This window comes from Parasteatoda tepidariorum, chromosome 1 (genome assembly GCF_043381705.1).
Source record: "Parasteatoda tepidariorum isolate YZ-2023 chromosome 1, CAS_Ptep_4.0, whole genome shotgun sequence".
Classification (NCBI taxonomy): Eukaryota; Metazoa; Arthropoda; class Arachnida; order Araneae; family Theridiidae; genus Parasteatoda; species Parasteatoda tepidariorum.
Genome location: NC_092204.1, coordinates 22,626,275 through 22,642,710, shown reverse-complemented (window position 1 = coordinate 22,642,710; position 16,436 = coordinate 22,626,275). Strand labels below are relative to the sequence as shown.

Here is a 16,436-nt window from a genome sequence, read left to right as displayed (position 1 = left end):
GAAAGAAAGGAAAGCAAACCTAGTTGTCACAAGATACATTTACAATTCGATTTTCAAAATTTCTTTAGCGTTGTAAAGTTAAAAGAGTTGTCATGGACGTTATTGGCTGTCCCGTGTGAAATATTACTCACTTAACTAGTTGCTGATAGATTGACTAATAGATGCTTTTATACTTGATTTCCAAATTTTCTAAGGCGTTGTAACGTTAAGACAGATGTTACGGACATTATTGGGCTCCCTGTTTGAAATATTACTCCCTTAGCTAGTTGCTAGTATAATGACTAACAGATACTTATAGATTCAATTTGCAAAGTTTCTAAAACGTTGTAAAGTTAAGACAGTTTATACGAACATTATTGTTCATACATTTTGAAAAATAACTCAATTAGGTAGTTGCTAATAGATTGGCTAACAAATGCTTTTATATTCTGTTTCCAAAATGTCTCCAACTTTGTGAAGTTAAAAGAGTTGTTACGGACATTATGGCGTACCCAGTTTGAAATATCACTCACTTTGGTAGTTGCTAGTAGACAAAAAAACAGACTGAAAGGAAAAGCGTTCTAGCGTGTTGATATAGCACAATATTTCATCCATGAGAAATGCTTTAAATCTAGCAAACAGTAAAGAAATTCTTAAGCTCAGGAAATAGGAAAACACTTACAAAAAAATACTACTAATTCATGAGTTTTCTTTATCATCTGAGTCAGAACTTTATCAGTGACATCTTCAATTTCATCAGAACTTGTCTGTTTGACAAGCCAATCCAATACAACTTCCTCTTTTGTGAGATCCCCTTAAATCAAAACATGCATATGAGTTTACATTATCATCCTGACAAATTCAGCTTAATACATTGAATCTAAATTATCAAATAATCAAATAAATACCTTGATAAAAATTAGGCATTTTGTTTTCAAAATATACCAAAGCTGGTAAAGTCTCGATGCCAAATTCGGCTGCCACTTTGTCATCATCGATTTTGACAAATGAGACGCCATGGCGTTCGCAATCATCATCAATATTTTCCAATTCTTCTAAGATACGCTGAGAACGACGATTTTCGATGTCATCTATAAGAAACAGAAATTGTAATCATTGTTATCATGTATTTTAAAACACTTACAAAGTCACAGATGATGAACTTTAAGGCACTTAGAATATCGTAGATAATGGATTTTAAGGCATTTTCAAAATAGCATGTAGTGTATTTTAAGGCACTTACAAAGTCACAGATGATGAACTTTAAGGCACTTAGAATATCGTAGATAATGGATTTTAAGGCATTTTCAAAATAGCATGTAGTGGATTTTAAGGCACTTACAAAATTGTAGATAATGGATTTTAAGGCATTTTCAAAATAGCACATAGTGGATTTTAAGGCACTTACAAAATCGTAGATAATGGATTTTAAGACAATTACAAAATCGTAGATAATGGACTTCAAGGCATTTTCAAAATAGCACATAGGGGATTTTAAGGCACTTACAAAATTGTAGATAACGGATTTTAAGGCACTTACAAAATCGTAGATAATGGATTTTAAGGCATTTTCAAAATAGCACATAGTGGATTTTAAGGCATTTACAAAATAGTAAATAATGGATTTTATGGCACTTACAAAATAAGACAGCAAGGTAGGGAGATTCTTCAATTAATGTAAGTAAACCATTCGCTGACACATCTTCAATAGCTTCATTCTCTTCACCCAGATCTTGAAATTCAAATAAATAATTCAGCACTTGTTCTTCATTCATCAGGTCACCTACGAAAAATTACAGAACTTGTGAGTTTAAATTAAATTTGGAACTAAATGTTTACCGTTCAGATTGTGAGACATGAGGATTCGGTAGTCTTTGCACAGCAAGAAATTTATTTTTTCCGTGGTAATTATACTCTTATGATTTTTATTTTATCCACCATGCTAAAGAGTTTCCAATGAAATTAAAAATAAATGTATGTGATACTCGAAATTAGAAATCTAAAATATTAGTTAAATACGGAAAATAGTATTTGTTTGTCAAAACCTGCTTAAAAACGAATTAACTGTAAATTACAGAATTTGTTCAGCAGAGTTTTTTTTTATATTTATTTTTTATCTAATTCTGCGAAAATCCGAAGTGATTGTGAAATAGTTTTTTGTCTAGATGGGTATTTTTCAGTAAACTCTGGAAAAATGCGTGGTTATTGCAAAATATTTTACGATACACAAAATTTGAGCGATAATCTTTTCTAACTTACGAGATAAATATAAAATAGCCTTAACTAATGTAAATTTTTAAAAATATGTTTCTTCTTAATAATTTCTTCTTAAATGTATAATAAGCATACTTATGATAACATTATTTGAAACATATGAAAACATATATTTATGATATATTTTTCTAATATATATNTCTGCCGGCTCTAGGAAGAAAAAAAGAAGCAATGCACGTTTCCAATTTTCAGATGGGTTGAAGAGGGCACGAATTCCATTGAAATTCTACCCACGTTGCTTTATCATTGGTAGATTCCGTGTTGCCACTCCCGCGAATTAAATAATTTCCTTGAACGAAAGTGAAATCTGTCCAACTTGTACTTGATACGTAAAATCGGGTCATTAATTTATTATTTGAAATTCAATCTTTTTCATATTAAACAAGGTTGGACCTGGAAAGGAAGCATTCTTTTAAACCATTTAGTTCCATTAATGAAAAAAAAGGATTGTTACAATCCTCCATCGCTATTTTGTTGGGTTGTTTTGTTCTGAAAGCAATTAATTCTGCGCAAAATTGGCATTGTAAATTGAAAGTCTATGTAAAAGAGAGTTACTTAAAATTTTATGCATGGGAAAATGAGTTGATTTTGGCCATCTTTGTATTCACATGTTATGAAATAACATAACGAGTTGCATTAATTTATTTGAAAAATTATGAATTTGATGTTTTTGTAGCTTTCTACAAAAAACCCTGAGAAAATGTTTCAGTTCAAAAAATTCAGTGTACTGAGAGGTCACGGTCCCCTATTCGCTTCATTCTTTCATCCATCATTGTACTTTTTCTTAAACATTGATATGTTTTTTTTTCTTTTTTTAAACAAAAAGATCGTTTGGTTTATAATACATACATACATATATATATATATATGATATGCATGTGCAATATGTATTATATGATCGAATATAGTTACGCGAAAATTTTAGTCTGTATACAATGTTATTAAGTGATAATGTAAAGAATATAGGGAAAAAAAGTCACTAATTCATAATGTTTAAAAAAAAGTAGTAACAGTTTATTAAATTTGTTGTTGCAGTTAAATATTAAATTTGTTATAATTGATTAGAAAATTAATAATTTATTGTTATATTTGAAGATTTCATGAAATTTGTTCAATGTAGATTTCATATTTTTAATAAGATTTAAAGAGAATTTTGTTAAATTAAAATAATAGTAAATTGATAACAGTAGTTATGTTTTAAAATTTTAGGATCGATATAATCTTAAATTCTTCTCTCTAAGACCTTTGATATTTTAAATAGGCATCAAATTAAATATAAAAAACTATTTGCGAATCTAATCATTAAATAGGAACCTCAAATATATTCCTGAGCTATGCCAAAATAAAAATTTGAAACATGAATTAAAACAACTGTAATTAAAACTTATCGGAAATCAATATTTAAATTTTCAAGCATAACTTTCACAATAATTTAATGAAATCATAATTTTAATTGTAATATAATTGTAAATATAATTTTAATTATTTCTAAATATTTTCTTAACTACTTTTGTAGTCTTAGTTTAAAAAGCAATATTTTTTATTTTTTCAAATTTGCATACAATATTTCTTTTCAAATTTGAATTACGAATTCGAATTTTTCTTTGCTTTATTATTACTGATAACAAAGTTTATTACTGATAACAACTTCTTTACCATCATATAGCAGAGGAATTTGTTTTCTATAGTAAATCAAGGAAGGTAAATGTTCCAGTCCATATTCAATGGCCAAGCTATCATCCGCAATTTTGACCATACCAATATTTTTGGCATCAGCAAGTCCGTCCACATTTTCAAGTTTCTCCAATACTTTTTCGGAAACTTCATCATCTTCTTTATCTACAAAAATTACATAAATATTGATATAATTACGTAATTTTCGAATTGTATATCACGAATTTCTTTAAAAAAATCGATATTTTGGCTGTTGTTTCACACACTATGCAAAGACATAAATAATTTCTGAATTTCAATTTTTTTTGAACTTATTAACTTTTTTTTCATTTAAATACGATAAATAAAATGAATGAATGTAAATGTTTTTAAAAGTCAGAATAATTATACTAATTAATCAATGAAAAAGGGTAAGATTAAAATTTTTTATAGAAAGTTTAGCAAGCAATAATTAAAAATACAAAACTTTACTAATCACCATCCTGAATATCAAGTTCATATTATTTGTCGAGAATGTAGTAAAATTATAAAGATATTAGATATCGAGAATTTATATTTGAAAAAAAAGTTTTATCTAAATTTGTTGAATTTGCGCTCAGTCTAAACACTTTGAAGGTAGAATTTAGTGCATTAAAATCGTATCGATGCTTCTAATTTAAATCGGCCTAAATAATGGTTTATTTATCTCTTCGGTCGGCATTAAGGGTTCCAAACTTTAGACTGGTCTTTTGACCTAACTATTGGGACCATATTTCCAAGATTGTGGCTACTCTCTATGTATATATAGATAATTTTTTTCCGGGGGGGGGGAAGAAATCCGAATTCAGCGAGAAAAAAAAAGTTATGTTTATTCCGAGAAAGTACATTTTTGTGGCTGATCTTATAATTTTAAAATATTCTCTGTACTAATGTATTAGCATATTTAAGGTCACCTCCTCCAACTATTAAGATTGAATCCTAAAAGATGAAGATCCGATCAATTATTCAAAGCTGTCCGTTTTTTTTTTTTTTTTTTTTTTTTTTTTTTTTTTTTTTTTTTTTTTTTTTTNTTTTTTTTTTCATTGTACTACATATCTGTTATATCATTTGCGGTAACTTAAATTCCATTTTGTTTCACAATCACTGTAGATAGATGCATGCAATATTCAATGCAATAATATACATGACATATTCAAAATATCTTACACAGTAAAACAGCAAGAAAATCCGTGTCTTCGATTAGATTTTCTAATATTTTTGCATTGACTTCTTCTATTCTGTCAGGTAATTCCATAGAATCTAAATCTGTCAACCAAGCCAGAACTCTTTCTTCATCTTTCAGATCACCTATAAAACAAATACAAACCATTTCTTTTTTCGACTATTGTTAATATTAAATGAATAATCCAAAGAAACTGAAGCTGAAAAAAATACTTGATGATTTAAAAATTTCATTAGCTTCAAGAAATTAAAGATGGTAAAAAAAAGTCGACTGAAGCAAATCAGGGCAAAATGCATTTCCACGTGCTGTAGCTGCACAAAGAAATTCATATTTTGCCTCTCTCAGTTACTGCGGTTTTCCTAGTTTTGTTTCATTTCACTCTCAGCCAACACGGTTTTTTTCTAGCTTTGTTTTTCTCCTTATTTTTTTCCAATTTTCGTTGAAAACTTAACGTTTTCTATTACAAATTACTTTTGTACCCTCATTCACATCTGGTGAGTCTTGAGAATAGGCGCCGATTTTTGAGCACTTGAAACTTGTCGACTCTTATAACCAATATTTTGAAGCAAATGATATTTCCAAATCGTTAAGTGAATAGTACTATTAGATTAAGTAGTTACAAATTTAACAAAATTACGATTTTTGAAATTAACATTAAAAACTCAAATATAATTTTAACATTTTACGCATACATTTAAATTCTGAGAACATTTAGTTAATCTTTATTAGGCTCCTTAAAAATATGAACTAGTTAGTAGGTCCTCGATAGGGTAATCTGAAAAATAGTGCAAAGTATAGTTATAAATTGATTTTAAATTACGAAACATATTGATTTAATAAATTTGCAAAACATTCTCAAAAAAATTAAATTAAAAATAAATAAATAAATGAATAAAAACGTAGACAATTTTTAATCTTTAAAATAAGAGTCGAAATAAAAATTAAAGAATAACTAAAAATTTCTTATTCATCATTGATCATTTAAAAAGAATAAACATGTAATTTTTTTATCAACAATTTGTAAAAGATTTGGTACATTAATTAAACAAATGTTTGTCTGCTCTTTAAAATATTTTTAGACAATAACTAATTCAAAAGTAGTACACAGGAGTTTTTAAAAATTAATTTAATGAGCAATTAGGAAAAAATTTTTAAAAACTTGAAATTAATGAAACAAAGTAATATTAAAATATTTCAAATTTATTCTTAAATTGTATAAATAAATAAACTAATTATGAAATATTTAATGTTATTTTAAAAATAACTTTAAAAACAATGTTATAACTAAAGATTCGATTTTATAAATTTAAGTATAAATTAAATAATTATTTTAATTAATAAAAAAAAAATTTTTTTCTTAAATTTATATTTCGCTTAATATAAAAGTAATATTTTTCAACAATAGAAAAGTAAATATATTTTCGTTAAATTTTTAATTTTTAGATAATTGTTTTTATTTCTTTCAAAATAATTATTTTTAATGCATTTTTAATCATTTAAATAGGGAGCTTAATATCTTATATAATTTAAAAATAAATAGAATAAAGATGTATTTTTTAAATTTAAATAATAATTTTACTATTCATAAGAGTTCATAATAATATTTACTATTCATTACTATTTACTATTCATTGCATGAAATAAAAACAAAAATATTTAATTCATTTATTTAGGTGAATCGAATATTTTTAAAATTATTCTAGCAACCACATCGCTAAGCTACAACAGCACCACCATATACAAGGCAGTGGATGCTCAGACTTCGAACCGAATGGACCTTACACTTATTTCTCCTTTTCTTAATTAATTAAATTTATGTTTGTTTGTCCGTGTGCTATATGTACATTAATAAAATATTTGGCACTAAGCTTTTCCTCATTTTAAACTCCCCGAGATCTAGCTAGGGCCACATTATTAGTTTAACAATAATCAGTAAAATTAATTATAAAATGAGTAAGTGTTTTTAATATTTTAAACAAGTAAATAAAATTAATAACTAAATGATAAAAATATAAATACTTTACCTTCAAATATCGCAGGGTTCTGATTTCGAAAGTACACCAGAGCTGGGAATGATGTAACATTATATTTCTTTGCAGTTGATTTTTCTGAGTTTTTAACAAATGCAACACCAAAATTGGAAGCGTCATCATCTATTCTTTCTAATTCTTGAAGTATTACAGGACAATCTTTACAACTTTTAGTATCTATCAAAGGAAACAAAAACTGTTATTTTCTATGTGAATAAGTGACAAAGGAAAACGAATGTAATATTTAAAAAATTTAATTCATTCAATCATCAGTTATTGTTATCTGCATTTCTATCTTTTAAAAAGAAGGTTTAAGAACGATCAAAAAACAGTCTAAATTTAACAAAAAATTGATATAATAAAAAATTTTAAACTTTTTTTAAAATGTTTCAATGATTTCGAGTTTTATAAAGAATAAAATGTATGAGAATATCCATAATGTCAATAACGTAAACTAATATGATTATTTATAAAAGTAAGTAAAGAATATCAATTTTCACTTTTGTCAATTAATATAATTATAGATGGATTTAAAAAAAAGCAAACGTTTGTCACGGTTTTATAATTAATAAGTTAGTAATCAATGAAGTTAGAATCAGTAACTCAATATAGTTAGTAAAATCGCAATGATTTTGAAAAGAAAAATTGTTTGTTGTGGTCACTTCTATTTTAAAATAATTTACAATTTGTAGCGTTATCAGAAAAGTTATATTGATAGAGTAAGATTTTTGATATTTTGGTTTTAATAAAAAAGTTATTTTACTATTTATGATGTATTTGGAAAATCTGTTTTAATTTTAGATCCTACGGCTAAAAATAGTCTCACTTAATACCAACTATAAAAAAGCTATATTATTAGGGAGAAATTATAAATTTCTGAGTCATAATGCAGAAAAAAAGCACTTTAAGAGGACTTAGAAAAATATTTTAATGTTAGAGATAGTGTGGGTATTATCTAGGTGATAAGTTTGCCGGTAGATGTCAGCATCAAGCATTTTATATTAACAAAATGAGCTTATTAAACTTATTAGCACGGAACTCTCATGTTCTTAAATTTCTGACATAGCTGTTATTCAGATGAATAAATAGAACAATACTTTTTATTTCTTTGTTTTTTCAATCATTCGTATTTTTAAAAAGTTTTTCTACTAACTTACTGCTTAGCAGATTTTTCAGATAGCATGTTAGAATCACATTTTGTTAATAACTCACAATAAGATATATAAAAACTAAATAGTAGCAATAATCTTTTTTTAAAAAAATAAAAATTTCAATTGCTGATTTATATTTGACCTGCGTCAAAGATTTTGTGCTTTTTCAAAACGTTATTACAAATATGATAAAGAGCTTAGTTATTATTTAAGCTCTAGCTCAATAGAGGGTGCCACTGCTTTCAAATAATAATACTTTAACAAAACATTTCTCTAGAAAATTTTTCGTTATGGGCCTAAGCCATATTTGCAACAAGGCTACATTATGTATATGTGTGTTGATACAATTATAATAATAAAAACTTAGCTCCTAAAGATTTAATCCTACTGATGGGTTGATATCTTACAGTGAAAAAATGTAAATCTAATTGTTCTGTGTTGAAAAAACTAATAACAAAAAAGAAAGAAAAAGAGAAAATATATAGTATTTAGAAATAAATGTATATGTTCTGAAAATTTTTGTTTTTCTAAATGGCAATATCCCATTATTATACATAGGAATCGTCTATTCAACATTTAAACATTCCATAGTAACATTCAAAAGTAGCATTTAAATAACTTTTAAAAAAATAATAAGTCGTAATCTTCCGTTAGGCACTTATTATTTGCTCGAGTTTCCAGTTTATGCTTTATCGATTTTTTATTGCTTTTTAAAATTTATTGCAAATGAAATAATCTACCATTATTTCAGCAATTTACTTTGTATGAAACACTATTACGATACTTAAGAAATTTTTAAACATTGCATATGATCTAAAACTATAATTTCGGAAAGAAACGCTGATGTGGGTTTCCCGGGACAAAAAAAAATTGAGANTGTTTTAATTTTAGATCCTGCGGTTAAAAATAGTCTCACTTAATACCAATAATAAAAAAGCTATATTATTAGTGAGAAATTGTAGACTTTTTGGTCATAATGCAGAAAAAAAGCACTTTAAGAGGATTTTGAAAAATATATATTATGTTAGAGATAGTGTGGGTATTATCTAGATAATAAGTTTGCCGCTAGATGTCAGCATCAAACATTTAATATTAACAAAATGAGAGTTTAAACTTATTAGCACCGAACTCTCACGATCTTAAATTTTTGACACAGCTGTTATTCAGATGAATAAATTGAACAATACTTTTCATTTTTTTTATTTCCAATCATTCGTATTTTTTAAAATGTTTTTCTACTAACTTATTGCATAGCAGATTTTTTAGATAGCATGTTAGAATCGCATTTTGTTACTAACTCACAATAAGAAATATATAAACTAAATAGTAGTAATAATCTTTTTTTAAAAAAATAAAAATTTCAATTGCTGATTTATATTTGCCCTGCGTCAAAGATTTTATACTTTTTTGAAACGTTATTACAAATATGATAAAGAGCTTAGTTATTATTCAAGCTTTAGCTCAATAGAGGGTGCCACTGCTTTGAAATAATAATACTTTAATAAGAACATACATTAGAACTTTAGATACATTTCTATAGAAAATTTTTCGTTATGGGCCAAATTTGTATTCTAAGCCATATTTACAACAAGCAAACAAGGCTACATATGAATATGTGTGTTGTTACAATTATAATAATAATAAAAACTTAGCCCCTAAAGATTTGATCCTACTAAAGGGTTGATATCTTACAGTGAAAAATGTAAATCTAATTGTTCTGTGTTGAAAAAACTAATAACAAAAAAGAAAGAAAAAGAGAAAATATGTATTTAGAAATAAATGTATATGTTCTGAAAATTTTTGTTTTTCTAAATGGCAATAATCCATAATTATACATAAGAATCGTATATTCAACATTTAAACATTCAATAGTAACATTCAATAGTAGCATTTAAATAACTTTCAAAAAAATAATAAGTCGTAATCCTCCGTTAGGTACTTATCATTTGCTCGAGTTTCCAGTTAATGTTTTATAGATTTTTTATTGTTTTCCAAAATTTATTGCAAATGAAATAATCTATCATTATTTCAGCAATTTACATTATAGATAACACTACTATTACGATACTTAAAAAATTTGTAAACATTGCATATGATCTAAACTACAATTTTGGAAAGAAACACTGATGTGGGGTTCCCGGGACAAAAAAACAAAATCGAGAGATTTAGATACCTTTAAGCCTAATAGAGTCAGTCATGGTCTTTGCAGGTGCCCAATTTTTAAGGGGGTGAAATTAAGATACACGGTCACAATAGTTCACCAAATTTCACTCAGAAGAAAAAAAATTCTTATGTTAAAAAAAGTATAATTATTTTTATTAATTTCTTCCATTTAACTTAGATGAATTTAAATCTATGACAATTTTTGAATTTTTTTTTTATTTGTTACAAGTAAAGAGGACATTAATAGATTTCTAATTTTTGAAGGGGACATATACCTACCGACCCCAACGACACCCACAAAGTCGGTGTTTATAAAATATAGGCTGTATTGTTTTTCTTTCCCAAAGAAATTATATATTGTTTTTGTATTTGTAAGATTGGCGAAAGTGTTTTGACACACGAGTGACTTTCAAAACAATAATAAAACCATAAACATGGCTGCTACATGAGGAGAAATTCATTCAGTTTCGTTACTCTGATTTCATTTACACTCTTTTTGTTTTATCACTTTTGAAACGTAAGATGGTCGGAATTCGTTTGTTTGCTGTTACTAAATTAGCTTTGTATTGCGTATTTAGTTTGGTGACACTCATTAAGATTCGGTGAGATTTTCAGGAACCCCATCTTAATCGTTAAACGTGAATAAACAAAAGTGGAATAAAGAATATATAATTAATCAAATTAAATAATTTGTGCATCTATAGAGTTGCAGTTATAATATTAAATTTATTTGAATGAAAAAGTAGTTTCTCTTATAGCTTATAAGCATATTTAAATCTGAGAAAGGGAAATCCTATATGGTACCAGAATTTCCATACTATTTCAGAATTTTCAGTATACTTATTCAATTGCTTTGTTTTACGTGAGGTAATTATTCAGATTTATTGCTTTTAATTTTAAAAGTGCGTATTTTTAGTTATATCATTACCTTTACTTTTTTTCAATATTTTTTAATCATCATTTTTTTTTCAACGGTGATTCAAATTTGAATCTTTTTTGCGTAAATCTCCAAGCAGAATTCGTCATGAGGATAATTTTTTATACTTTTTTTTGTCTTGATCTTTTACCGGATAAGTTTTATTGCCACTGTATTTTGTTACATATGTAATAAATTATCATATGTTCACCAAAAAATTCCATTGAATTCTTCAGTATTTTTCATGTATTATTTTTTTCCCGTGATGACCGTCCGTTTTTTATTCAGTTTATCAAAATAAGGGAATGAATGATGGAATAACATGGTAAATAAATGAGCGAAACAAGTAAAGAAGGGAAACGAATCATTGAATAAGCAACTTAGATTATAAATAAACATGTTAATAAACCCATTGTGCAGTTTTTTAATGTTTTATTTTTATTATAAAAACTTATTTGAAAGGTTCATTTAGGTGTAGATAGATTTATTTTGATATTAACTTAATTTTTAACATATTTTCCTAAAATTAGATTCATTTTAAACTGTTACTAGCTATCTCTTAATTTCTATTACCATAACTAGGTTTATTTTAAATTGTTACTTCATCAAAACATTACAACTGCCATTACCGCTTTATTTAAATATCAACTGAAAAAAAAATTTATTCCTCATAAAACACGCGAATTTTTTTTTCTATTCAACCGCCTTCAGAATTACCGTGAAGATAACAATTGTATTCAATCTTTTATATATTACTTTATGTTTTTTTATGATTTCTTTCTTCTAATACTTTCGCATTTTACTAGGATGTTGTTTATATAATTAGGATGTTGTTCATATGAAAACAAAATAAAAGCTTGAAAATTATAATGTTACAAATGTTTGGATCCTAATATCATTTGAATTTGCTGCAATCTTAATATGGTACTAAGTTTAACCACATCATCTTACTTCATAAACTTGAAATACACGGTACTTGATTTCAACCTAAACGGATAGATATTTCCTTTTAGGAAATGTCACAATAAATTTGTACCGATATCATGGCTCAATGTTAAACTCTGGAGAATATGCGAAGTGGGTCAAGGTCATTAAAATGAATTATTTCAAGGAATTATCCTTTGAAAGACACAATGATTTGAAATAAAACAACCATTCAAGAACTTTTCTATTTTTTATTGGCAGTTTCGCTACTTAAATAAATAACGCCACCTATTGAAAAAAGTATGGATACGGGTACCATAATCTCTCGAGTAAAGGTAACAGAAATCACACTTGTTTTTTAAACGTTAAGGTTTAGAGTTATTCTTGATATGGATGCATTCCATTAGCTCCTTTTCCAAAGCCTTTATCGTTCAACACGAATTTAAATTAGGCAAGCCTTTGAGATCAAAATTTTAAGTTGTATCAATTCGAGTGGTTCTTACAACTAAGACACCCTCTTCATACACAGCACAAATTTCACGAGCAGCTTTTGAGGCTTCAGAATCTTGATTAAAAGTTTAAAGAAAAAGGTGTCGAAAGTGCTAATTTTTCTCAACTTGTTATTCTATTTTAATAATTAACATAAGTTAACTATAAAAAAAAAGTAATTTAAAGTTTTACTAGAATAAAACATCCTTTGTTGATCTATATATGAAATGATCAATTTATGAAATGTAAAAGGTTAATCAAAAAATATGACGGAAACTTAGCTGTCAATCGAATCACTTAGGTTTATGACAAACGTGAGAGCATTTTCGAAATTAAGACTCTCAGAAATATGTTGATGAGCATTTGCTAGCGAAAAACGAATGGGAAAATAAATCCTACGTACAAAGAAAGAATAGGAAATAAAATATTTGTAAAGAATATAGATTCATCCTTTTGCGATAAATTATCTAATGCCTTCAATTAACTTCAATTAATGGTTAACTAAATTACTCATTCTACGTATAATTAGATATTTCTCAGTTTATGCAATTGATTATACAATTATATTTTATATAATCGGTTGCATAAGTGATTTTTGTTTTGAAAGAAACAATAAGAAAGAAAACGTGAAAATAATTTTACATGTATATGTATGAAATGTATCGTTGGGAAAATTTCATACGAAATCTTACACGACAAATACTAAACAATGTTAGTAACTTCAGTTTGTTTATGATATTTATGGCTCCATGTGAAACGAATGAGTTATTTTGCCAGCATTTTTTTTGTTACGCGCACGTGGCGTATTTTGTAAAAAAAGTTTTTTTTTTCACCCATTGTTTTTCTTACGGAAAAAAAGACGCAGCTGTTGAAACGTTTTATAGCTTTGTTAAAAAAAAATTTTAAAAAAACTTTATAAAATAATTGATGGCAGCTAATTAATAAAGAAAAATTTGAAAAATAATTCATTTCTGAATATCGTAAAAAAGGGGGAAAAAACTAAACAATAAATAAAAAATAGCAAATTCTATGAAATGGAAAAATATTTTTTATCAAACATATCAGTTGTAATTCAACTTGCAAAATTTAATTCAAAACTAATTTGAATAAATACTAGAAATTAATAGAGAGAAAATAAAAATTGAAATAAATAAATAATTATTTGAAGTAATATTACTAAAAATTTTATAATTCTTTTCTGTGATGAAATAGTTAAAGTAAATAATGGAAATTATTAAAAATGCAATTTAAATTTGAGTTCAATTAATTAAAAAGTTCGATTTCGATTAAATTTAAACTATTTTCAAAAATTGCTCAGCAATGCTTTTAGTAAATTAAGGAAATTTATGGCAACCACGTGCAATGGTCACAGGTGTAAGAATATATATATATACATATATTATTTGCATAATAGTTTCCTATGAATTACAGATTACGGAATTTGATTAATATTTTATAAGATACTAAACATTTTAGAAAAATCTACGCCGAGGAAAAAGATCATGAATAAAAAATAAATAAATAAATAATAAAATAAATAAATGTCTTCTGGAACGAAGAAACTTTTGGGGATGACGAAAATTTAAAGAAATAGAGTTTTCCGTAATATTTAGACCGCTGATTTTCATTTGTCTTTTTGTGAATAAATGCTAACGAATTAGTGTATTAATTATCTTATTCAATAATCTTAGTGAATAAGTTAAAAACATGCACAAAGAAAATAATTCTTTGAAGGGTCAAAATTCTTATATTTTTATTCCTATATTTTATTTCAATATCATATTTTTGTCCACGAAGAAAGTATTTATTTGAAAGAATAAAATTCTTTGTTAAATACAATAATTTTATTCATGAAGGAAATAATGCTTTGAAGGCATAAAAATCTCTATTGGATAGTATAACTTCATGAAGAATTGTGTAATTTTAAAAAAATGTTTCAGAAGTATAAAGATTAATGTTAAATCTTTTGTTAAATTGTGAAAAACTTGTTTTTTCATTATCACGCGCAGTGTTATTTTAAATTTTATTTATTAGAAATTTATGCGTGGTCCTAATTTTCAGTACCTTACAAAGAGAATGAATGTCAGATCTAAAATGTCAAACAAACGTTAATTATCAAACAAAGAAAGTTATCACAGAATGAAGAAAGCCATTTTTAAATGAAAAAAAAAAACCCGATTCACATTATTCTTAGCTCAAATGGTAATTACACTTTTAAAACTGCACTTGGCTTGAGGTGATTCTGTTTTAAAACGTGTAGATTTGAAATAGTGCCAGTTTTTTTCGCCTTCTCGTATAGTATCGCAGGTCGGCATTTCAATTATTTAACTTTAGATCATTATGAATTAACTTTAACTACAGTATTATTCTTAGTAGATTCGTATTAAAGATTTTTTATTGGTCGGTAATTTTATATTCAAATGATAAAAAAGTTGCAACAGGAAGTGTAATTACTAAATAATATATTTTTATAATATTTCCAAATATAAATAAAGAGAGTATGCATAAAGGTCGCGAATTATGTTTAAATGTGTAAAAAAGTCTATTAAAAACTGTAGAATCACTAGTGAGAATGAATGATGGAAAAATATCAAAACCAGTTTGATTGCCTGGTCAAACTCGAAGGAGTTTCTATTTGTTAACTATCAACTTTCATCTGCTTTATGAGGTTATAAAAAATATTGTGATAATCTTACTACCTCAGGCCTCAATAACGAAACTTTATTTTTTTTTCAGATCGTTTAAATATTAATTTGTGAAACCTGATAAGTACATTAGGTTCATTAAAATATAAAAAATATGTATATTTTTTATTTCATTCTTGGGAAATATTTGTAAAGTGCGGTTAATACGTCCTGTACAAATTTATAATTCATTTCAGTTTCATAAAAAAACAATAGTGCATATATATATACCACCTTTATCCCTCAAAACTGCTAGCACCCGCCGTGGCATTGATTCCACAAGGTGCTGATAGGTAGTCTGAGGTATCTAGTACCAAGCGCTCACCAACTGGTCCTGCAATTCCCTCACATTGCGAGGGGATAGCGTGGCAGCACAAATTTGGTTTTCAAGGTAGGGCCACAAATGCTCTATTGGATTAAGGTCAGGTGAATTTGGGGGCATAGACATGACTTGAAAGTCACCGGAATGTTCCTCGAACCAATCCATGACGATTCGACCCTTATGACATGGAGCATTATCCTGTTGGAAAACACCATCCCCTGCAGGAAAAACTGTTGCCATGAATGGGTGAACCAGGTCTGCAACTGTGTTCAAGTAGCTAACAAACGTCAGGGATTGTTTTATGAGGATTATGGGTCCTAATGTGCCCCATGAAAACATTGATCCTGGGCGGAACCATTGTTATAGATGGAGGGTGGTCATAATGTAATGGCTCTTCGGTGTATATAGTGCACAACTTTACTTCTTATATATATATATCAGGGGTCTGTCCAGACATTTTGTGAAAGGTCCGTTTTTCGTGAAATTGTGAAAAAATTACTCACATTCTTTCAACCAGGGTCCGCTTTTATGAATTTGTGCAAATAGGGTCCGTTATTGCAAAACAACTTCAGGGAGTTTTTAAATTGTAAAGACATACTAGATTATGCTCAACACTGTAAAATTATAAT

General features: G+C 26.9%; 1 protein-coding gene across 1 annotated transcript in view; it reads right to left on the bottom strand.

Moving 5' to 3' along the window:
- LOC107453784 (uncharacterized) overlaps positions 1-16,436 on the bottom strand; it is a 70,322-nt gene that overhangs the window by 41,433 nt on the left and 12,453 nt on the right. The window contains exons 2-7 of the mRNA XM_043047299.2: positions 7,153-7,335; positions 5,113-5,253; positions 3,910-4,092; positions 1,619-1,762; positions 888-1,070; positions 662-793 (exon numbers count right to left, since the gene is read on the bottom strand). Of these exons, the coding sequence (XP_042903233.1) occupies positions 662-793; positions 888-1,070; positions 1,619-1,762; positions 3,910-4,092; positions 5,113-5,253; positions 7,153-7,335 (966 nt within the window). The remainder of the gene's footprint in view (positions 1-661; positions 794-887; positions 1,071-1,618; positions 1,763-3,909; positions 4,093-5,112; positions 5,254-7,152; positions 7,336-16,436) is intronic.